Source organism: Protopterus annectens, chromosome 11.part0, assembly GCF_019279795.1.
Source record: "Protopterus annectens isolate FY-2018-M chromosome 11.part0, PAN1.0, whole genome shotgun sequence".
NCBI classification, from domain to species: Eukaryota; Metazoa; Chordata; order Ceratodontiformes; family Protopteridae; genus Protopterus; species Protopterus annectens.
This window is the reverse complement of record NC_056745.1, coordinates 1,043,971,219-1,043,995,086: the sequence shown is the minus strand read 5'-3', so window position 1 is coordinate 1,043,995,086 and position 23,868 is coordinate 1,043,971,219. Positions and strand designations below refer to the sequence as shown.

General features: G+C 37.0%; 1 protein-coding gene across 1 annotated transcript in view; it reads left to right on the top strand.

The window, feature by feature from the left end:
* The window catches only part of LOC122815689 (copine-8), a 3,116,673-nt gene extending 3,094,136 nt beyond the window's left edge, over window positions 1–22,537 (top strand). The window contains exon 20 of the mRNA XM_044088391.1: window positions 21,167–22,537. Coding sequence (XP_043944326.1) covers window positions 21,167–21,355 — 189 coding nt within the window. The 3' untranslated portion in view covers window positions 21,356–22,537. The remainder of the gene's footprint in view (window positions 1–21,166) is intronic.
* The last annotated feature ends 1,331 nt before the right edge of the window (window positions 22,538–23,868 follow it).

Below are 23,868 nucleotides of genomic sequence, written 5' to 3'. Positions count from 1 at the left end.
CACACACACACACACACACACACACACACAAACACATAATCCATGTAGAAAATATATACAGGATTTCACAATGTAGTTGTCAATTATGGATCAGTGCATCTGATGATCTTTTATCACCTATCTGGACATGCCACTGGTCAGCATGGAATAAATTAGAAATAAGGAATAAATCAGAAGATATTACAGATCAGTCTCCAAGTATTTTATTTATTTATTTATTTATTTTTATTTATTTAATGTTTTTTGATGGAAAGGTCCAACTGGGCACAAGCCCTTTTTTAGCAGAGGCCCAGGGGGAAAGCCCCCAAACAGAATAAAGATTGTTATAAATAACAAATTGTACAATACATAAGCTCATACAGTAGAGGTACATACAAGGATAATAAGATATAAATAGAGATATTCAAGAAAAGTCAAGAAAAGGATGAAGGGAAGTAGTTATTTTACTTTGTATAGAAAAGTATGATTAAACTAAGAGAGAAGTGAATTTAGACTAGGATGTAGTTGTGATGTTCAGAAAGAAAGAGAGGAAGGATGAGGCACAGAGGAATAGACAAGGGATCTAGAGCATGTAGGAGGGGAAAATAGATGGAGAGACTCCTATCAGATTAAGTAAAGATCAACAGTGTGGCGTAGTGAAGGAAAACCTATAAAGATGGCAGGAAGGGGGTGAAAGGAATCAGCCAGTTGTATTGCAGGAGCAAAGCCAGGAATTAAATAGGTAAGAGTTGAGGAGAAATTTAGAAGTTAGATGATTTGGTGTGTAAGTATGTTTTGGGGGATTGAGTTCCATGCTCTGGCAATGTGGTTGGAGTAAAGAGCATTGCCAGAAAAGTTGTTTGCTTTTGTGACCTGTAAGAGGAATTTGACAGAAGATTCAAGTAGCCTTTTATTAGATTGGGGTTAAAGTAGGTTGCGGAGTGCAGGACATCCATCTGGGAGGTAAGGTATGCCATGGGCCATAGTGAGTTGGGCGTATGTGAGGTAACTGGGGAGCTCAAGCCAGTTTAGTTGCTGTAGGGCAGTATAGTGACAGAATCTATGAGAAGACTTTGTGGCAAATCTGGCAATTTTGTTGTAGCAGGCATCTAGTTTTGCCAGGTCAGTTTTGTACAGCTTAGTGAGAATGGGAGAATGAGTGAGACATGAAGAAGAGAAGAGATTAGGTGGGGGTCTAGCAACTGACTGTCTTTTGGAGTCACTCAGTGAGGAAAGGTTTGACTGTGCAGAGAGAGACTAGTTTAATGTGAACTTTTTTAATAGTTTGGGTAGTGTGTTTGTCAAATCTCATCTTGTTATCAGTTGTAACACCAAGAAGCTTAGTGTGAGAAATGGGTTCTATTTTTGTGTTATTAGAAGAATGAATCATAAAGGGGAATAGGAGGTCTGATGGTTTGTTGTTCAAGAAAATCATAAGTTTACTTTTATTGGGACTTAGGATTAACAGAGCATCAGAGAGCCCAGATTCTACCTCTGTAATTAATTTTTGTGTTATTTCTTGAAGTTTAGAAAGAGAGGGGGCTGCACATATGAGTGTAGAGTCATCAGCATATTGTATGGTAGTGGCCTGGTGGGTGGCAGTGTTAAACTTGTTTGGGAAGGTGGAAAATAGGCGAAGACCTAGAATGGATTCTTGTGGGATGCCTAATGGGACAGGAAGTAGAGAAGAGAATTCATGTTGCCATTTTACCATCTGCTGATGGTCAGATAAGTATTCGTGGATCCATGTAAGGGCAGAGTGGATTAGTTTAAGGGATGAAAGTTCCTTAAGGAGTTTCTGATGGGAGATGGTATTGAAAGCTTTGGACATGTCAAGGAAAATGGAGGAGACTAGATGGCCCTTGTTTGTAAAATGATTGATAGAGTTTGTGAAGTTTCAGAGAGTTGTAGTGGTACTGTGATTCGGTCTAAGCCATGTTGGGAATTAGTTAGAAGGTTATTGTAAATTAAGTAAGGCATGAGTTAAGAATGGATAAATTTCTCTCAAATTTTGGATAGTGGAGATAATTATTTATTTATTTACTGGGTAAATGACCGACTGGGCAAAGATAGCCTTTTTTCAGCAGAGAACTGGGGAGAAAAGCTCCAGTACATACACATAATTATACAAGAAAAAAGAATATAGAATCTTCAGTACATACACTTAGTTATGCAAGCAGAAAGAAACAATATAGAATATTTACATATTATGCTATTACAACTATCGATCAAAGCGTATTAAAAAATGGTTACAAAAAAGCATTGTGATTATTGATTACACACAGTAAGTTTTTTTTTTTTTTTGAAGGGTCAGATGATAAGGTGATATCCCTGAAAGTGTGACTGAGAAGCAGAATTGGGGGATAGAAGTAGAAATGGATTAGTCTGGTGGAGAACAGGAGCATGTCCAGTGAGTCAAGAAGTATTGTCTTAGGGCTTGCTTGAAATTCTGAGTGTTATTGATGGCTAGTAAATGTTGAGGTAGAGAGTTCCAGTATTTAGAGATTTTGCAACCATATAAGGAGTCACCATATGAGTTGTGAGATTTGTTAACTTTGAGTAGTACCTTGTCTTCTGACCTTAGAGATTTAAGGTTTGTATAAGGTTGGACTAGGTTCCTTAGAGCTGAGCAGTCGTCTGGGTTATACATAACTAAATGGGCAATTAATAGTTGATTTAGTATAAGTAAGTTTGGAAGTTCTATCCAGTTAAGTTGATGAAGGGGAATACAGTAATGTGTTTTTTGATGGTGGCTAAATGCAAATTTGGCTATCTTATTGTAGCAGGATTCAAGGTTATTAATTTCAGTTTTTCGAAGGTTGTTGAATATTTGTGAACAGTATAGTAGTGAGGAAAGATGGTGGGTTCTTGCTATGGCCAGTCTGGCATGACTGGTAAGATAGGGCTTGGCTCTGTATAGAGTTCCAAGTTTTATATGTACTTTTTTAACTGCCAGTGCTATGTGTTTGTCAAACTTTAATGCATTGTCAGTAGTGACTCCTAGTAGTTTTGTATGTTTGACAGGTTCTATTTTAGTGCCATTGGAAGAAAGGATAGTAAGAGGAGGTTGATTGTTTAAGATGGAATCATTTGAGAATATCATGAACTTAGTTTTGAGTTGATGGGCATGCAAGGTAGTTTTCTGTTTTCTATGTTTCTAAGGGCAGTCTGAGTGCTTTCTTGAAGCAAATTAATATTGGGACCAGGGCAGATAAGGGTGGCATCATCTGCGTATTGTATGATACTGGCTGGGCTAGTGGCTGAGTGGAGGTCATTAGTAAAAATAGTAAAGAGTAGTGGCCCAAGGAATGAGCCTTGAGGGACTCTGACTGATACAGGTAGCAGAGGGAGAGCCTGTTATTCCATAAGGTAGCCTGGTTACTGTTTGAGAGATAGCTATCGAACCAGCTAACGGCTTCAAGACAGAGGTTACAAGAGGCCAGTGTATTAATAAGATTTGGTGAGATACGGTGTCAAAGGCTTTTGACATATCAAGGAAGGTTGCAGAGCCATGTTGATTATTGTTTTTGAGCTGATTGATGTTGGTGAATGTTATAAGGGCTGTATTACTACTGTGCTTGGGTCAAAAGCCATGCTGTGTATGAGATCAGGTCATTATGCAGGAGGTAGCCTAATATTTGTTTGTGGATACACTTTTCTAGTATCTTTGCTAGGGGTGAGAGAATGGCTGTTGGTTCATAGGTTCATAGGTTGGTACTAGGCTATCAGCCCTAGGGCCTATACAAGCCTAGCCATAATAATTCCCTGGCTATTTCTTCCCACATTATTTACTTTCCTGGACCCCTGTCTAGCAGGGTGACTGACGTGATCCCTGGGGTGAATTTCCTTTCTCCCATCCAATCGTCAAGGTTCCTCTTGAAGAGGTCCAAAGAGGCACTCTGCTTGACATGTATGGGCAATCTATTCCAGAGTCTGGGGAGTCTCTGGGTCAGGAACCTATCCCTCCAGCATGTTTTGTTTATTGTGATGACAAGGTTTAGATCCCTGGAGCGTGTAGCTTTGAGGGATTGGGATTTCTTTAAGTGTAGCATGTCCAACAGCTCTGGGTTTGACATGGCCTTGTATGTTAAGCAGAGATCGCCTCTGAGTAGACGATATGCGACAGAGTATAGCTGGAGTTTTTTAAATTGGTCAGCGTAGGGCATCTGCTTTAGGCCTGTGATTCTTTTAGTGAGGTATTTCTGAGGCCTTTCCAGTTGTTGCAGATGTCTTGAGAGGTACATACCAAATGGGGCGTTGTATTCTATAATGGGTCTAATGAGGGATGAGTACAGTGGGACAATGACCTCCTTTTTTCTGGATGAAAAGCCCTTCGTGATGAGGTGTGCCACATAGAAGGATTTCCTGACTGTTGTGGCGATGTGGTTATCGAAGGTGAGACCACTGTCCACCTGTGTCCCTAAGTCTCTTATCACACTTTCTGTGTTTAGTGTACTGCCACCTATATGGTAATTCATGGAGACATGTTTTTTCCCAAAGGGGATAACAATACATTTCTTGGCATTGAGCTTGAGCCCATGGCTCTGGCACCAAGCATCTGTTTCTGTAAGGCCCTTTTGTAGAGTATCCACATCATTTGGGGATTCAATAATGGCTCCCAGTTTGCAGTCATCTGCAAACTTTGTTAGCCAGAGTCCCTTAGTGTTGACCTGTACTTCAGAGAAGTAGATGCCAAACAAGAGCGGCCCCAGGACTGAACCTTGAGATACTCCACTTGTCACTTGTCTGGAGCTGGATTTGGAGTCGGCTACTTTTACAGTGTGGGTTCTATCAGTAAGCCATTTAGCAACCCATTGGGTGACATAGGGATTAATGCCCAACTTAGTAAGTTTATCTATGATTCCAGAGTGGGGGATGGTGTCAAAGGCCTTGGCAAGGTCTAGATAGGCTGTGTGGACCACCTTACCCTTGTCCATGGCTCTGGAGACTGATTCAAAGAAGTCAATCAGGTTCAGGAGACAAGATCGGCCCTTCACAAACCCAAACTGGGTGGGGTCCAGTGTTTGAAGGTTGCCAATGTCTTTGTTTATAAGTTCCATGATAATACGCTCCATGGCCTTGCAGATAAGGCTTGTCAGACTGATGGGACGGTAGTTTCCGGGATCCAAGGTGGATCCCCCCTTGTGGATTGGGATAACTGTAGCTCTGCGCCACTCAGTGGGCATGAAACCTGAGGTGAGGCTATGATTAAACATGACACTTAGGTGAGGTGCCAGTTCATATTGTAGTTCATGTAGTACACAGCCCGGGATGTCATCTGGTCCCATGGATGCTGTATTCTTGGCTTTAGACAGTGCGTTTTGTACCTGTGTGGCCATTATTACTGGAATTTGGCAATCTTCCGGTATTGAGATGGGCCATTTAGGGGGTGAGAGGGGGGTGAAGTTGGCACTGAATCGATCTGCCAGGATATTGGCAATATCCTTCGGATCAGTATATTTAATGCCATTCTGTTTTAGCTCAGAGCAGATCTGAGCATTGCCATTTAGATTCTTGACATAGTTATAGAATACTTTGTGGTTGTCTTTGGAATCTTTAGCAATTTTATTTTCGTAACTAGCTTTGGAGGATTTTATGAGGCATCTCAGTTTCTTACTGAGGCTAGTAAGGAGTTTTTGCATACTGGGATTTTCCTCTTTTCTGCAAAAGTTTCTTCCTTTTGTTGTAAAGTTTGTTTATGGCAGGGGACCACCAGATTGGCTTCCTTTTTTTGGATGAGAGCATTTTGGTTCTATTTGGGATGGCACGATTCATGCATGAGTGGATGTGCTCGTACAGTGCCTTAGTGTAGGATTCAGCAGTTGAACTTTCAGTTCCCGTCTGCATGGGTGTCATGAAGTTTGTCACTTCTGACTTGAGTAGCATGAAGTTGGCTTTGGAGAAGTTTTTTATGGTGGTTTCTTTACTGGGGGGTGGGGATGGGATGTGGATGTTAAGGTTGATTAGCTTATGGTCAGACCTGACTAACGAGGGGGTGACCATAGGTATGGAGCATTGATTTCCCATGTTGATTATGACCAGGTCTAAGATATTGGAGCCCCTGGTGGGACTATGGATTAGTTGATCCAGGGCGTTGGAATTTATGAATTCCAAGAACCGTTGCACAAAGGTGTTTGGACATGAATAGTTTTCCCAGTTAATGGCAGGGTAGTTAAAATCACCCAGTATTAAAATCACCCAGATGGCTTGTAGTTTGAGATGTCTGTAGAGGATCCTCCTTTATGAAGTGGAATGATATAGGATATTTTCCAGAGGTGGTGTACATGTTGTTCAGAGATAGAATGATTGATTAGAACAGATTATAGGGTAGGCAATGGAAGGGGCAGCGAGTTTCAAAAAGTCTCCAGGTAGTTGATCAGCAGAAAGAGTGCACGGTTTTAACTTTGTTAGTAGGTTTAGAATGAAAATAGTTTGGATATGCTCAAATTTGAGATGGGAGGGCAGCTGAGCAGATGGAGTTGGTATAGAAAGAGGAAAGTTAGTAGTATTGTTTAGAAGTGAGGTTATTGAGGTAATAAAATGGGTATTGAATTGAGTGGCTATGCAGTCTGAGGTATTAGTTGTTACAGGGGCTGGGGTAGTAAGCTTTGCAGGTTTAAGAAGCTGGTTAGCTGATGGCTAACATTTCTGTGGGTTTGTTTGGAATTTTTGTTGACATGATAGAAAGTATTTATTTTTATCTAGTTTGATTTGCTTCTTGGACTGATTTCTGAGCTGTCGGTAGGTAGTGAGATTATAGGTTCATAGGTAGGTACTAGGCTATTGGCCCTGAGGCCTATATAAGCCTAGCCAAAAAAGTTCCCTGGCTTTCACCACCCAAGAAAATGATTTTCCTGTGCCCCTGTCAAGCAGTGCCACAGAAGTGATCCCCACAGTGAATTTTCTATTTCCCATCCAATCGTCAAGATTTTTCTTAAAGAGGACCAATGAGGAGCTTTGCTTGACATGAATGGGTAGTTTATTCCAGAGTATGGGAAGCCTCTGGGACAGGACTCTATCCCTCCAGCATGCTCTGTTTATTGTGGTGACAAGGTTTAGGTCCCTGGAGCATGTGGTTCAGAGTGATTGGGATTTCTTTAAGTGTAGCATGTCCACCAGCTCTGGGTTTGACATAGCTTTGTATGTTAGGCAGAGATCACCTCTGAGTAGGTGATATGTGATGCAGTAGAGCTGGAGTTTTTTGAGATAGTCTGTGTATGACATCTGTTTGAGGCCCGTAATCCTCTTAGTGAGGTATTTCTGTGGCCTTTCCAATTGTTTGTAGGTGTCTTGTGAGATACATGCCAAACAGGGCATTGTACTCTCTAATGGGTCTGATGAGGGATGAGTAGAGAGGAACAATGACCTTTGGTTTGGTTAGAGTGATAACAAGACCATGCTGTACCACTTTCCTTGAGTAATAGAAGTGTTTCTTTTGCTAACCAGGGCAGTATTTTGTTTTTGTACGAATTTTCCTAAGTAGGGTGAGTTCATTCAATGTTTGTAGGAAGGTATTGTTGAAATATTGTCCTGCTAGGTCCAGTTGTAGGGTTTTCAGGAGATCCCCGTTATGTTGTTTTAAGATATTATTAAATATAGATGGGGAAATTTGTTTTTTGTTCTGAATATAGCTAAATGTGATGTTGCTGCAGTTATTTAAATTTTGTCTTATTAGATATGCTGGGAAGTGGTCACTTAAAGCTTCAGGTAGACAGCCGGCATAATATTTAATGTTAGATTTATTTGTTAAAGTCTAATCAAGGGTGGAATGTCTATTTGTGTGTTTGTCAATGCGAGTTGGGTGGAGTATGTTTTGGTGAAAGTTATATAGATTTACAAAGTTTGTTGCAGAATTTGAGGAGCAAGTGAGCCTATCAAGGTTAAAGTCACCAAGTATTATTGTTTCATTGTTGAAATTAGTGGAGGCCCATTCAAGGATGTGTTCAGTATTTTGGAGGTTATTGGCGGGGGGGGGGGGGTAGACAGCTATAATGATAATAGATTTGTTTTTATGTTCAGTCTAGCCATTATAATTTCTACATTAGTGAGACTGGATGGGCTGATGTTAAGCTGAACTATCTTGAGGTTATCTTTGAACGTGATAGCAGTGCCCCACCACATTTATCTTCTCAGGTAATACTGAATCCTTTAGGGAATATGATAAGATGGCAATAGGCCTGTAATTGGAGAAGTCTGTAGAGGTACTGCCTTTATGTAATGGGGTGATATAGGAATGTTTCCAAATCATGGGAATGTACTGTTCTGTTATGGAGCAATTTATTAAGATAGAGATAGGGTAAGAGATTGTGTCAGCAGCTAGCTTGAGATATTCAGAAGGTTAATTGTCAGCAGTGAAAGGAGTAGGACTAAGTTTATCGAGTAGTTTTTTATGGTGCTAGTTTTTACTGTTTTGAGTGAAAAGGTATGGGAAATATTTGTGGGAATGGTTAGAGGAGTATTGTTGTTGGTTTGGGTTAGGGTTAATATAGAGGTTTTAAAGTAGGTGCTAAATTGTGTGGCTATACTGTCTGAAGAATTTGTATGGTAGGTGTTAGGGTTTTGGGTTGACTTGGTTTTAACAGTTGATTTACAGAAGCCCAGAATTTTTTGGAATTGTTTTAGTATTTTTGTTGGGTGGTAAAGTAGTAGGAATTTTATCATGTTTGACCTGTTTCTTTGCTTTGTTTCACAGATGGCGAAACAAATCGAGGGAGGTTTGGGTTTTGTTGGACTGGTATTGAACCCAGGCTTTGTCTTTGGTTTTGAGTACTAGTTTAGTTTCTCTTGTCAGCCAGGGAGCATAGTTTGTCTTGATTCTAATAGTTCTAGGAGGTGCTAAGGTATCTAGAACATCTAGAAATGTGTTATCGAAGTATGATACAGCAGCATGCAGTGAGAGTGATAATAGTGGGGACCAGTCGCATTGTTGTAAGGTAGATAAGAATGTTTGGGATGAGAAGTGTTCTTTGCTGCATGTTTGTCTGAATGTAGTGTTTTGGTGATGTGTTGCCATTGTCTAACCAGGTAGTTGGTTAGGTGGTCATTAATACTATCTGGGAGGTAACCTGAGTGGTAGGGGTATGATGGTTTGTTGGTTAATTTCCAGTCTAGTATTGAATGTCTATTAGATGTTTTATCCACACTAGCTGGTGATTGTGTAAGCTGGGAGAATCCATATAGGTGCATGAAATTTGATGGGCTGTCAGCGGAACAAGTATTCCACTCTGTGTTAAAGTCACCAATAACAATGGCTTCTTGGGAGAATATTAGAGATGTCTAGTGGAGGGAGTCCTCAATTATGGCAGGATTGTTGGCAGGTGGGATGTAGTTAGTTATTATAATTATAGATGTTTTGGAGTTTATTACAAGTTTGGTAGATAGCAGTTCTGTGTTATTGAATTTTGGAGGGTTAGGTTCAAGGAATTGAAGGCTGAGAGTATTCTTATAGGTGATAGCTATGCCTCCACCCCTTTTGTTTAGTCTATCCATTCTGTGGAAGTTGTAGCCATGGGTTAGTATTTCACTATCCCTTATGTTGGGTTTTAGCCAGGTTTCAGTCAGAACTGCTATGTCAGGAGCATAGAATGAGAGAGTTGCATGAAATTTGTGTATTTTATTTGATAGACTCCTGAGGTTCATGCTCAGAAGAAATAGGTTTGATTTATTGGGATGAGAGTGATATTAATATTAGTATTTGTATGGGGGAAGAGTGTTTGGTTCCAGTAGATTATTCTTGGGACCTGGGTTAGGGTGGATATCTCCGCTAAGTTTGAGGTTTGTGTTTAAATGAATAACGGGGTAAGGATGTTTGAGAGTAAGTTTGGTATATTTACGAAGAAGTTGAAGTGAGGTAAGTTCATGAGTGTATCTGTATGTGTGAAGTGCTAGATTGGTGATGGTGAAGAGGCTAGGTGTTATAACATAGTGTGGGAGTTTGTTATGGTGTGGTGAAAGGATTGAAAGTGTAAGGGAGGGGAGAGGGGAAGGAGATGGTGTTGACAGGAAGTTAGAGTAGTGGTTAAGAAAAGAAGAAATTGTAGATTATTGTGGTAGAGCACCATGATGGAGTGGGGAGAAGACAAAAGAAGGATATTAGGAGAGAAGGATAGTTGGACAGAAGGAGTTTTGGTTGGAAAAAAAGTGAAGTATCAAGTAGTGGGAAAAAGATTTAGGATAAGATAAAGGGAGTATAGTTGGAGATAGGCTGGAAAGAGAGAATGAGAGGGTGAAAGGGAGGAGTAGAGGGAGGAAAGAGTGGTGGGAGGAAAGAATTTATTAAACAAACAGTAAAAATGTGGAGTAATACAAAAAAAGCACTTAATCTGTATAAATTATCCAAGCAATTATAAATGCAACAGAAAACAATATTTCCCTGCTTGTCAAATCAGGAATCAGATCAGAATTGCAACAATATTAATATAAGACCATGTGTTCAGTGCTCGGATTACTGGAGCCTTTCAATTTAGATAACAGCAGGCTTCCCCGCACTCTTAATATAAGCAGGAAAACAAAAAGAAAATTAGCTAGGAATTTGGCAACAATTGCCAAATTCCAAAGAAACAATAGAAGACAATTTGTCTGCTACAGAAGAAATACCACTGATTCTTTGAAGCTAAACTTGACTAAAAGCTGTAACAATGGGGAAATGAGAATAATCATCTTAAGCATAAGTAGACATTCAACAACACAGGAAGTATTGTAAAAACACTGAAAAAATTCTAGTCTGAAATGACACACACACAGTTAGAGCTGCTCATCACTTGGCGACTGCATTTCAACGATGCAGAAAATAATACAATTGCAACCTTCTTCTGTAATACTATTAGATTATTCAAATTGATGCTGCGGCAGCTGACCTATAGTATGTTACTTCTTTTCAATGGTTTCTTAAGCTTTAGGATCTACTGCTGATAACTTCTCAAAATGTCAGGTAACTTGTAACAGCATGCCAATTCCCAGCCCTGACAATACAAAACACAAGTTTTCCTTGTGGTTTCCCTTTTTCTTGAATTGTGGGATATTCCAAACATAAATCAACTTCAGCTAGAATGAAAAAGTACGAACAGAAGATATATGTCACCAGCTGTATGAAAAACTGTTACCAAAATATGAATTTGTTACAGTGCTAGTCAAAGTGATGCACGAACTACTGGACTCACATGAAAAGAAAAATGTCCTTTACAAACTGTACGCACAAAAATGTTACACTTACCAAACGGCAACTTCTTTAATACAGTTGAAATTAAGTTATCTACCATATATGTCCAAACTCCCAGTCCCCCAATTCCAAGAAGTTTATCCAGGTTAACCAGTCCCAGTTAACTTCAGTGCCTAAATTAATCTAAACTGCGGCCCATGAAACTGCTTCAGATACAAGCTCAGTTTACTGGTGTCTACTCAATAGAGATCATACACAATCAGGAACAGCATCACAAGCCTGCCTGAAGCTCCTGTAACAGGCCAGACCCAAAACAATCACCATTGCTCTATGCAGACCTCATGGCATTTAGCCCACACAGAAACATTTCTTGGTAATCAGTGGCTCCTATATAAAACATGGCAGTAAGTAGACCAGCCCCACTGCATACTACTGGACACACATGGAGTGAAAAATTTCTTTCACAAATCAGGTTGTTCTAAGACCTCTGGTCTATACTGAACAATTATGGTGACCATCTAACCTGCATTTCTGTGGGCTGCAGCATCTTGTTCATGTGTTCAAGTAGCCATCACCAATGGCATAGATGACTTAAGTTTGATTAATGGCTTGGGTGGGATAGAGCTGACTACATAATGAATCGGTCACTACAGAGGAATACCTACGATGCATTGCTGATCCCTTGGAGGATGGGATAAAGCTGATTGCATAATGAATCGGTCACTATAGAGGAATACCTTAGATGGATTTGTGTGATCTATGCATTCATCCAAGTGGGAGAATATTGTGAGTATCTGCAGTGATGTGAATTATTCATCTCCTGACCTAGAGGGTGGAGGTTAAGCAAAAGTACAAACATCCTCATTGCAGGGTGACAGCTAGGGTGCAAACAACCCTGATGCCTACCTGTATTGATGTAGTAGTACTGGGAATTCCCTAAAACTGAGAAACAAATGGGCTCAAGTTCACTAGGGCGAGGCTTTGTAGTTGACAGGCAGAGAACAAAAAAGCATCTAGAAATAAAAACACTTTCTAAGTAACTATTGCCCTAGCATAAATATGTTCCGCAGTTACAAGAGGTGGTTCAAAGTAACTGAATTTCTGGGACTGCCATTAAAGGAATGAGCTTCCATCCTCAAACTTAAGTTTTATTCCCATTATATATGCAATGCCACTATGCAGCCACAAAACAGTGTCTTAACTATAAGAAACTTATCCAGAATGTGTAATGTCAAACTGAGTGAGTCTTTCTATGTTGATGAGTAAATAGTAACTTATAACCTAATGATTTCCTTTGTTTCTGTGTTAAGGGCAAGTTCTGTTAAAATCTGCCATCACACACATACACAATGGACAGAAATAAAGTCACTTTTACAAACTGCAGCTTGCCCATGCTAAAGCACAAATGCCAGTACTATAGCACGATTGAAGAAAGCACTGTTTATGTGTGCCTGTGTGTGTGGTGGTGCAGATGGTGGGGAGGGAGCAAAGGCCCAAAATCATGGACAGTTTTTAAATGCTGCTCTTATAAACTTAGAAAGTCGCTAGAATAGCAGGTTTTGTATTAGCATTCATTTTCTGGATGAATGACATCTGAAACTCAAATGTGAATTGAATCTTCAATGATTTGCCAAAAAACAATATTTTTATGAGGAACTGGCCAAAAATATAAGGCAAAACTCTGAACACTCTGTGAAAATCCAGGTGTGTGTGTGTGTGTGTGTGTGTGTGTGTGTGTGTGTGTGTGTGTGTGTGTGTGTGCATGTGTGTGTGTGTGTTTGCATGCATGTGTGTGTGTGTGTGTGTGTGTGTGTGTGTGTGTGTGTGTGTGTGTGTGTGTGTGTGTGTGTGTGTGTGTGTGTGTGTGTGTGTGTGTGTGTGTGTGTGCGTGTGCATGTGTGTGCATGTGCGTGTGTGTATCTGCCTGTATGTATTCACTTCATTTAGTTATACCAGCAATATTTCTTTATGCAGATGTAATATTTAGACGTCAATGCTACTGCTCAGCTTTTTTGAACTTATTGGCTCATAACCTCATTGTTTTACTGTGTGTGTTGCTGTAAATGCAATAATCTGTGTACTAATGAAGTAACAGATTCACAGCAGTTTACTAATATGTCAATAACTAAAATAAATAACAAACACAAAAGAATGAGGGTAATAAATGCATCTATGGGGAGTGGTTTTGTTTTTCTATAGTGTTTGTGATAAACATTATGACAGGCTAGAGTTTATTTAAAAAAGCAGAAGTACCATGTCAGATAAAGTAACCCAAGGGCCAGAGGCTGTCAGCTGTCGAAGTATCCTGTCAGAACACTTTACCACCTGTGTTTATAAAGTGAGTGTGTAACACATTATTGGCAAATGATCAGACAAAAAGCTTTTATGTCTGTATCGTCTAGAGGTTTCTCCTTCAGTGATATGAGGGGATGAGAGTATTCTTATCTGTCTCTGATAGTGTTTTCATTTTAATTTCTTTCCAATGATGATCATTGGAAAGAAATATCACCAATCCTTACCGTAGATATTGACCCAACAAGCAAGATCTGCTGTATACTAAAAGAAAGGACTGTCTTTGAAATCATCAAAATAAGGAGCATGCAAAAGAAACTGACAAACTATAACAAGTCATGTTCAATATGTTCTTGTAATTGTTTTCTTTTTGTGAGTAAGAAAGAAATGTTATGGTATGCTTTTTGAAAAGCACTATTTAAAGGTTTCTTACACAGATAGATATTTTAAATTTAGTTAAAGGCATTCTATAAAATGCTCAGGATAAATACTTTCAAACAAAGAAAGGGTTAGTAACCATATTTTTTGCTATTATCTATGTACTGGTTTTGGACAAGCTGTTACGTATGTTGCTATAGTTTTGCAGGGACTTAGAATGACAGGAACTTTTTGTAATACAGTTGTAAATGCTCGATTTATCTCTCTTTCAGTTAGTGGGTTAGCGTGGGTAAGCACGGGGGAGGGGGAGTCTGAAAGGGAGTTATGTCACACTGATATTCATATCATTGACCTGCACCAAAAACTCTAAGAAGAATTTAAAGTTACATATATCCCTATATCTATCTAGTAGCTCAAAAAATCATCATTCTGTTCATAAATCCCTTAGATGGTTTCTCTAGATTCATGGAATGTAAAGGGCCTACAAAGTAAGAACAATAAGAATCTAGTAATGCATTTAACTTCCAAATCCAAGGCAGAGATAACTTTCACTCAAGAAACACATATGTTGAAGGAATAATGGGAGAAAGACACAAAAAAAATGGGTGAAACAGATTGTAGCTGCTGGTGGCAGTACAGCTTCTAGGGGAGTTGCAACAATAGTTAAAAAAATAATTTGATGGCAGTATAATGAAGAGTAGTTATGACCCAAAGGGTAGATGGTGTTATTTTACTTGTGAACTGCCTATGTTTAAAAAACCTTTCTTAGTCTTAAATGTATATGCCCCATGTTTGCATCAATCAGCATACCTATACGAGATATGCAAAATTCTAGAGAATTTTCCTACTTATTTATACATCATAGGTGGCAACTGGAATATGATAATTAATCCAGAACTAGATAGAACAAATAAAGAAAACAAGCAACCTGTGCAACTTAGTACATTAATAGCTGAAATAATAGAAGATTTTAAGCTAGCTGACCCTTTTGAAAACTATAGAAATATTCCATCAACCAATAAATTCACTTATTTTTTGCCTTACCACAAGTCTTGGTCCAGAATAGATATGTTTTTAATTTCTGAAACTTTACTAAATAATGCAATTACCTACAATAGTGAATCCAGAACAATATCAGACCATGCAAAAATAAACATTACAATAAAGATGGATAGCGCCACACAGAGATCCCTAACACCAGCGAACTGGACTTTAAATGCCAACTTATTAAAGGAAAAAGAAGTTTCACAGGAAACCACTGACATGCTCACTCATGCTAAAATTAACCTAGAAGTAACAAATATACCATATGATATTCAATGGGAAATGAAAAAATACTATTAGGGGAATATTAATCCAAAAAGCCACTCTCTATAAAAATTTAAACAAGGAAAATGTTCCAATAGAATCAAAATTAAAAAGTATAGAGTTAGAATTACAAATTAAACACTCACCAGAACCTGAAAGTCAAATCATTACCTTACAAGGACAACTACATGAAATTCAAACACAACATTACTCTTACTGAAATTAAACTTCTCCACAAGTATGCAGAATGGGCTCAATCCCCTTCAAAAGCTGTGGCAAGAATCATAAACATAAAAAATCCCCTACTAAAATAAAACAACTGAATTACAATAACAAAACTCTAGATACAGACAAAGAGATTATAATGGCTTTGAAGAGATCTATCAAAAACTATATGGCCAACATGACCAATACAATGAATTACTATTATATCAGTTCACTGAAGAATTGCAATTTCCAGTAATAAACGAAACACAAATAAATAATCTTAAAGCCCCTATAAATGTAGAGGAAATCATTGCTGCTGTAAATAAGCTGAAACCAGGTAAATCACCAGAGCCAGATGATTATGTGTCGGAGTTCTATAAGACTTTTAAGAAACAGATAGCTCAAATACTATTGAAAGTATATGAACACGTATTAAAGTATGGAATCAAGGACCTTGTATATCAACAACTCAAAAACTATACTCATACCAAAACCCAACTCAGATGCATTAAATCCAAACAAATACAGACTGGTAGCATTCATAAATATTGATATCAAAATTCTCTCAACAGGCTTAACTAGTAGAATAAAAAAAATCTACCTCTCATTATATCTACTGAACAACTAGGCTTTATGAATGACAGGCATGTGACAAAACACTCACCACTGAGTCAATCATCAGTTTAAAAGCAAATGATCAGTAGATGCATTTAAAGCTTTTGCTAGAATAAACCTTGATTTTCTATTCAAGATGCTCAAAAGATGTAGCATTCCTGATGAATATATAAACATGGTGAGGGCCTTATACAACAGAGCTACGACAACACTATGTATAAATTTGACTAAAAATAATCTGTTTAAAACATGGGCTAACATCACAGAAGACACTAAAAGATGGTTAAATCTTAACCTATCTCCACTATCTAAGGCAACTATAGTTAAAATGAATATTCTCCCAAGATTACTGTTTCACTTTAACGCTATTAATCAAAATAAAACAAATAACTTGTTTTCCAACTTGAAACACTACTAGGGAAATATATTTATCATCCTATAAATGCAAGAATAAAATACTCTAGATTAACATTACCCAAACAGAAAGGTGGCCTAGGATTATTTGATTTTCAAACATACTATGACATTATAAACACTAGTCGACTTATACAAATAGGAAATTACGAATTGTCTAACAAAGCATGTTATCCAGTCTGGATTAAAATATATTATAAACATCTAATTTAATCAAATTTAAACCCTAAAGCAATACACTTTCTAAACTCTATGATACTAAGGTATTTTAAAATCCACCCCATAATCCTAAGAAATACATTATTATTTCAAAAGCTGTTACCCTCCCTAAATCTTAAGGATACTTTGTTACTAGGACAACCAATACACTTAAACCCTAATATTAGGTTAAATAACACTATGCTAAACCTGAATCAATACCCATTAATTAAAAATACCACTGTATGGGACTGTATGGGACTTCTACCAAGGCAAAAACCTTTCAACTGAAAATATAAAGCAAAGATTAGAAGTAAATAAAAGTTATAACATTATTATCAACCAAATACTATACCTCAGCAACACAAATCCTACAAATGTCAAAATAGGCTAACAAGATATGCAGCTATACCTACAAATGATTAACCTATTGCTTTCGAGATCCAAAATGCTATCAAACACATATGGATTACTAACAAGGAGTAAGTACCAAGATTCATTCCTAAACTCAAAATATTGAGAAGGAAAAATAACAAGATTACTGTTGACCAAAAATCTGCTGCAATTGAACTCACCTTGAAATTAACCCCTCTCAAAAAATGTATTTATATCCAAATTGTGATTAACAATAATGCCTACCATACACCACTCTTTCTAAATCAGTCCTTCTCTCTCTCTTTATTGCCCCACATGTCCAAACAGCCCAGCTGATACCCTTCATATTTTCTGGAGCTGTAAAAATGTTTACAAATCATGGTGCTTGTTAAGAACTAAGTTAGAAAAAAAAGGGATATACTAAATCTACCCTGTCATGGGAAATTGCAATTTTACATGTATTCCCCACCAACTTTTCATATGAAAACAAACACATCATAGTAACATTGTGTGCAATGATGAAATCATACATAGCTCAAAATTGGCTAGACAGAACTAAAATTACATGGGACGAATTTAAAGGAATGGATATGAAATACATATTAGCCAACAAACTAATCACAAGAAGCCAAAAAAACTATCCTATTATCAGAAATATTAGAAAACAATTATAGAAATCTTAAAGTAAAACCTGTCTATAGACAAGGGACTACAACAAAACTAGTACTCTAAACAAATAAGGAAAAATAAAAGGAAATAAATATTAGCAAAACTTTTACTCATCTTAACTGGGAAAGTCTAGGAAGTGCAAACATACTGAACATACTGAACATTAGAGATGACATCAACTGTATATCGTGTACATAGTTATTACAAGATACAACTAAAGTTTGGTAGGTATATTTTGACGAAACGGTTTCAATAACAGATTCTATTAAGATTAAAATATCTCTGAGTAAATTTTGTCTTATACTTTAACGTGAACAGTTAAAATGTTAGCAAATTTTCATATTGTTAAATGAACACTGATAGTATATGTCCTGTCTATGTTATTATGTTTATTGCAAATTGATATTCCATGTATCTTGTCCTTTTATATTTATGTTTTATTACTTTTTTATTTGTAATTAAAAAAGAGGAAAATGCAATAAAAATTATATTTGAAAAAAAAAAGTGAATAAAACTGATCCCCTGAAAGAAATTAATTAAGGCTGAGCCTTCCTTCCTCCATACTGTTAGATTAGGCTATGGTACATGCATCAATCGATGCTGTATCTCTGCAGAAACTGTTGATAAATGTAAGTGTACACTAATCACTGCAATACTAACTTGTATAACCCAAGGTATGATTTTGAACCTCGGTTAACTTGAGTGAACCAAGTACCAGTAACATTGGTCCATGGAATCTGTCAGAAACAGCACTGAGAGAGGTACATTTTTTTGTCATAAAAGTAGCACTGAACTTCAAGTAATGTAAAGAGGCCTGTCACATTGAAAGACTTCATGCAAACTTTCTTTTCTGAAAGGTTTTCTCATCTACTGGCTCTCTAGCATAACAGAAGAAAGTTAGTCTCTCATGATGCAATGAGCTTCCTCCTTCCAAAAGTATTTTACAGTTGTATTGAGAGGGAAAGAAGAAACTCACTTTTCTATGTCTTCATCCTGACTTGTTTTCACACTCATTAGGTAGAGACTCAGCTGATATAATCATGGATAAAAGTGGCAGAAACAAGGCTCCTTCACAGTGTAGCTATGGCTGAGATGAGAGCATGGATGCAACTGTGTCAGAAACAAGGTTCTTTCATGGGCAGCTGCATTTAAGTCTTCATGACCGAGTGAAGAGCTCAACCATTATTGTAGATCTGAAGTAGAGCTGCTGGTCATGTGTGCTAAAGCCACCTGAGCGGAAGTTTCCAGTGTGGTGGTCTCATCCAAGAAACATATATCTCAGTTTAATTCTTCTGCAGCAGAGAAATGAAAAGTAATAAAATATAAAAACATCACAGTCACAGCTTTAGCCCATTGTAAGGTTGCCACTGCAACATTTAATAAAGAGTAAATAACTTTAGCCATAATAGCAGAAACATTCAGTGCAGCTGTAAATAAATGCTTTGTGCCAAAAGAACATACCACCCACAGCAATGTGCAGTTAGAAGAATACAATTTGAAATGTCAGTACCTGCTAGAGCAAATTTCAAAATACAGAAAATGAATGGCCAAAACATCAGATTTACATATACTAAGTATACTTAGTATATGTAAATCTAAGTCCAAGATGCCATTTCTCAGAATATTCCATTTTCTCCGAGGTATGATATATATAAGTTCAGGGGATGCAGGGGAGGCAAGTCTTAAGGAGAAGAGCAATTTTTGAGATTAGCTTTTCTCCTGTGTTTTTAGTACCCACCCCCCCAGCTCATCAGCACTCAGAATTTGAAGTGCCAACATTTCAAGAGGGAGCCCAGTTAGATTATGTCACTCATCTCTTAACACTTTTCTCATACCAACAATACTTTTTTGGGAATGTCACCTGTTAAATTGATTCCTCTTCATAACTAGATCAGGTGTGAACATCAGAGCACTATTAGAGAAAGCAAATTCAGTTTAATCCAGAATATAATGCAATCATTATAGCCCTAGCTGTGTTTGGTCACTCAATTTGTTCAACTAGAAAGAAGAAAAGTTTCTGTCATTTGACCTAATTTTAATACGATGTGTAGATCCAGTTACATCTTAGATGTATATGTACCAGCACATTAACTGTAATAATTTAATAATTCATACTTTGAGGTACAACTTTCAAGAGGAGAACAATAAGAGCTTAGGTCACTAACAAGCAAAGAAGCTGTATAGATTTGTTCTAACCAATGCAGTAACCAAAGTCATTGTCATCAAAAAGCATTAAGGTTACGATCATGCATAATTTATTTCCAGTTAACATAATTACTGTATAGACAACATATGTCTATTACTGCAACTAAGCATGTAACACACAGAAACACCTAAATCCAAACAACAACCAATAAATATCAAGGAGTCCCCAAACCACTCATTTTTTTTCTTTTTCAGGACATGATTTTAATGTCAAGTTTTATTATTAAAAAAAAACAAGACTTCATTAAGAACCTCATACCCTTATTAATCAGCTAATGAGAATATGGAGAGGCGAACTGGTCTTCTTTTGTTTGCAGTAGAATTTGAAAAAATGATCAGCTTCTAATGATTTCAGGAAAGAATTTTACTTCCTTTGCATGTTAAAGGATGCTGAAGAATTCCTTTTAATGGACAAGTTTCAAATATACTTGTGTAGGCGGTGTGCCTCAGGGAAGGGACAGTCCAATGTATCTTTTCAGTACTGTATGTAGGGGGTGCATTAGGAAGAGTTCTCAATGTTATTCAGTGGATGTTTTGTAAGTTGTCTTGGATGGTGTCTTCAGGGAACCAAACCAAACTAAATTGTTGGAGTGTAAGTGTACCTCCAGGATTTCCATGAGAGGGAGTTGGCACCCAGTGGTTGTTTTAGAGGCCTTGACATCTAAATGAAATAGCTTGCTAGTAGATTAGTTTTACATTATCCACCCAGATCCATAATACAGGGATATGAATACTGATTTCTGTACATTTAATAGAAATGTTTGAAGCATTATATTTATCAGCTGTTGTGTATCTAGTCATTTGAATGAATGCTGTACATTAAGGCAGAGAAGCATTATGGATGGTCAGAACATTATTTTTATAAAAAGACAATGAAGAACTCACTTTGTTTAAAGATGCATCTGGCATTATGAGGTATAATAAAGTTAAGTCATTAGCTGTTGGTTGTATAACTGCATGCTTGTTTCTCTGAATGGGATTGATGTTATTCAATTTACCCCAAGTCAGTGATAGCTTGGATAAACATTTTACTTCTGCATAACACTATTTTTTCTGTAAAAGAATCAATTCCAACAGGAAAAATAATAGTTCATGCATTAATATGCAAGTATAAAGTAAGATAACACACTGGGCATGTACTCTTTCTTCCATCCATCTGGAGGTACAGCATTCATAACTATTTTCTAAAAGCAGAAGCGCATGCATTTCAGAAAGATGCATGTCATTGCATTAAAAGCACAATAATGTTAAACCTGCCATAAAATGTATGTTTCTGTCTTAAATTGTTTCAGGTCAAGATATGTATAATTTTATACAAACGTTTCATACATTAAAAGAGTAACTATGGTTTCATATTGTGTTTTTCAGTTTGTTCCATTCAGAGACTATGTCGACAGAAGTGGAAATAACATTCTCAGTATGGCCCGCTTGGCTAAAGATGTACTAGCTGAGATTCCAGACCAGTTTCTTTCCTACATGAAGACCAGGGGAATCAAACCATTACCAGCGCCTCCTCCATATACGCCTCCTACCCATGCTTTACAGACACAAATCTGATGTAGTGATGCTTCCGGACTTAGTCGCAACATTTACTTACCTGAATTAATTCAGTGCTGCTATGTCAGGTCTTTGGTCAGGTGCACTATGAACATTTCTGGAAATACTGTTATCTCCTTCTAAATGTATCAGTTTCTTGTTAAGTTTTAGTTTAGCAGGGATATTCTCCACAGACTAAAACTGTGGAAAAATGTCTGTGAAGGTAAGATCAGTTTTATGAATGCCTCAGGCATATCTTTACCTTAAACTCTTTTCCCTTTCAGATGGAACAGCTAAATAACCAAGACTTCTGAAATGGTTGGAATATACAAGTCCAATTATAATATTACCAATTTGTTGCCAACCCTGCCTAATGTATATATGTATGGAATGCAGTTTCTTTATATCAATGTTTACATGTTAACAATTTTTACAATGAAATACTTTTATATATAAATATATATCTATACTTCATACTAAATTGTTTGTAATATTATAATGTGCAACATATGCTAGTTTTAATTATAATAAAAAAAAACAATATCCATTTAAAAACATTCTAGGCAAAAAGTAGTAATTGCAATTTTACATTTCTTCCACGTCCACTGTTTACAGTCTCATTATGATCTGAGACATCGTTTGAATCTAGTTTGAAATATAATTAAGGATTTAAAGTTATTTAAAGCAAATGATATGCCTCTATTTACCTGACATCTTGAATAGAGCTCTTATTTAAAAAAATGACATTTTGTACCAGAGAACAGGTGTCTACAAAATAATTCACAGTATGTGATTAAGTCTATACTATATCTATTCATTAATTTAAAAGTGACATTACTGCCATGCTTTATGACCATGATGTATTTGAACAATCACTTTGATAACATTAAGTATACGTTGGATCATTGTTCTTGATAAGCTATCCATTTTCTTTAAACCCTTCTGCTCCTAATGTAATTTATTTTTAAGTATTTATGTCCCTTTAACTATCATGCTGCTTCAGATAAAGCACACAAATCTACAGCTGGTGAAACCCATCAGTTGATTGACCTTCAGAACATTATTAAGGCAAGGTCACTGACATCTTGTAATGGTGGTTAAACTTAGAGAACAGTGAGAAGGTGTATGCTGCATTTTTATTACTTTTACTCTCTTCTGAGTAATGAATTTGTGATATATATATATATATATATATATATATATATATATATATATATATATATATATATATATAGGTTCCTATTACATTGGCAAAACTATAAAACTTTGAACACTACAAGATCGAACTTGTATGTTCGAAGTTTTATAATTTTGAACAACGTAAAAAAAAAAATAAAACACAAAAAACAGAAACTAACTCTTGCAAGCAAGGGAGAAAGCCTCCCTGCACCCCCACACACCCCCACTCTTTAAATATACCAACTCCGAGATCGCACTACAGTGCGGTAAAGGGAAATCTTTCCTTTCCGCACTGTATTGCGATCTTGGAGTTGGTATATTTAAAGAGCGGGGGTGTGGGGGGTGCAGGGGGGCTTGCCCCCCTGTTTGCAAGACTTTATTTCTTTTCTTTTTTTTTTTTTTTTTTTACTTAATCAAATTTCTGAGCCTTCGAACATAAGGTTTTGACCTTATGGTGTTCGGAGTTTCAGAACTTCGATAATGTAATAGGAACCCATATATATATATATATATATATATATATATATATATATATATATATATATATATATATATATCCAAGGATATGGGGGCTTACCCCTATACCCCTATGACATCCCCCTAAAATGGGAGTGTTACTGTTTTCAGTAGTTGTTTTGGGGCCTATTAATCATGTGTCACGTATACAAAATTCAAGTTTTCAAAGTAAATCCTTGCTACTAACACCTCAATATCATTCTTTAGGATCATTTATTCATGGTCACTGTAATAAAACATATAGTATATTTACTTTTTCGTGAAATATATTTATGGTCAGCTCTTTCTTGGGACTGCACCTAACAAAAATACTTTGAGTTGTTTTGTCAGCAATTTTGTTGGTAGGAAGAACTGACTGGTGATACCAGAGCTGATAATATTTGTTTGTGTTGTAATCTGTCTTGCATATCTGCATATAAGGAAAAACTAGATTCAGATTAAATAGTTTTATCCTGCTGTAGCATTTGAGTATATACAATGTGTTAACACCATATTTGAAGACTAATATGCCATTTTATTAAATGCACTTCTTTAAATCAGAGTTCAAGAAACGCAGTATAGTAAAACAGTGAAAAATCAGTTTTGGCAAGAAACACCCTATCATCCATTTTAAGGTCACACTAAGTGGCAATTCTGTGGTGGTGCTGCAGTATCATTGTCGCCTCACAGTATGACGTTGTCCTGTTCGATTCTCAGCTAAAGCGTCTTCTGTGTGGAGACATGCGTGAATGGGCATACCTTTGTTGAAGGTTGTGCGTCAGAGCTGGCAACTCGGTACATAAAAATCTACTGCCAATCATTAGCGGACCGGAGTTCCGCTGTGGTGACCCCTAACTGGG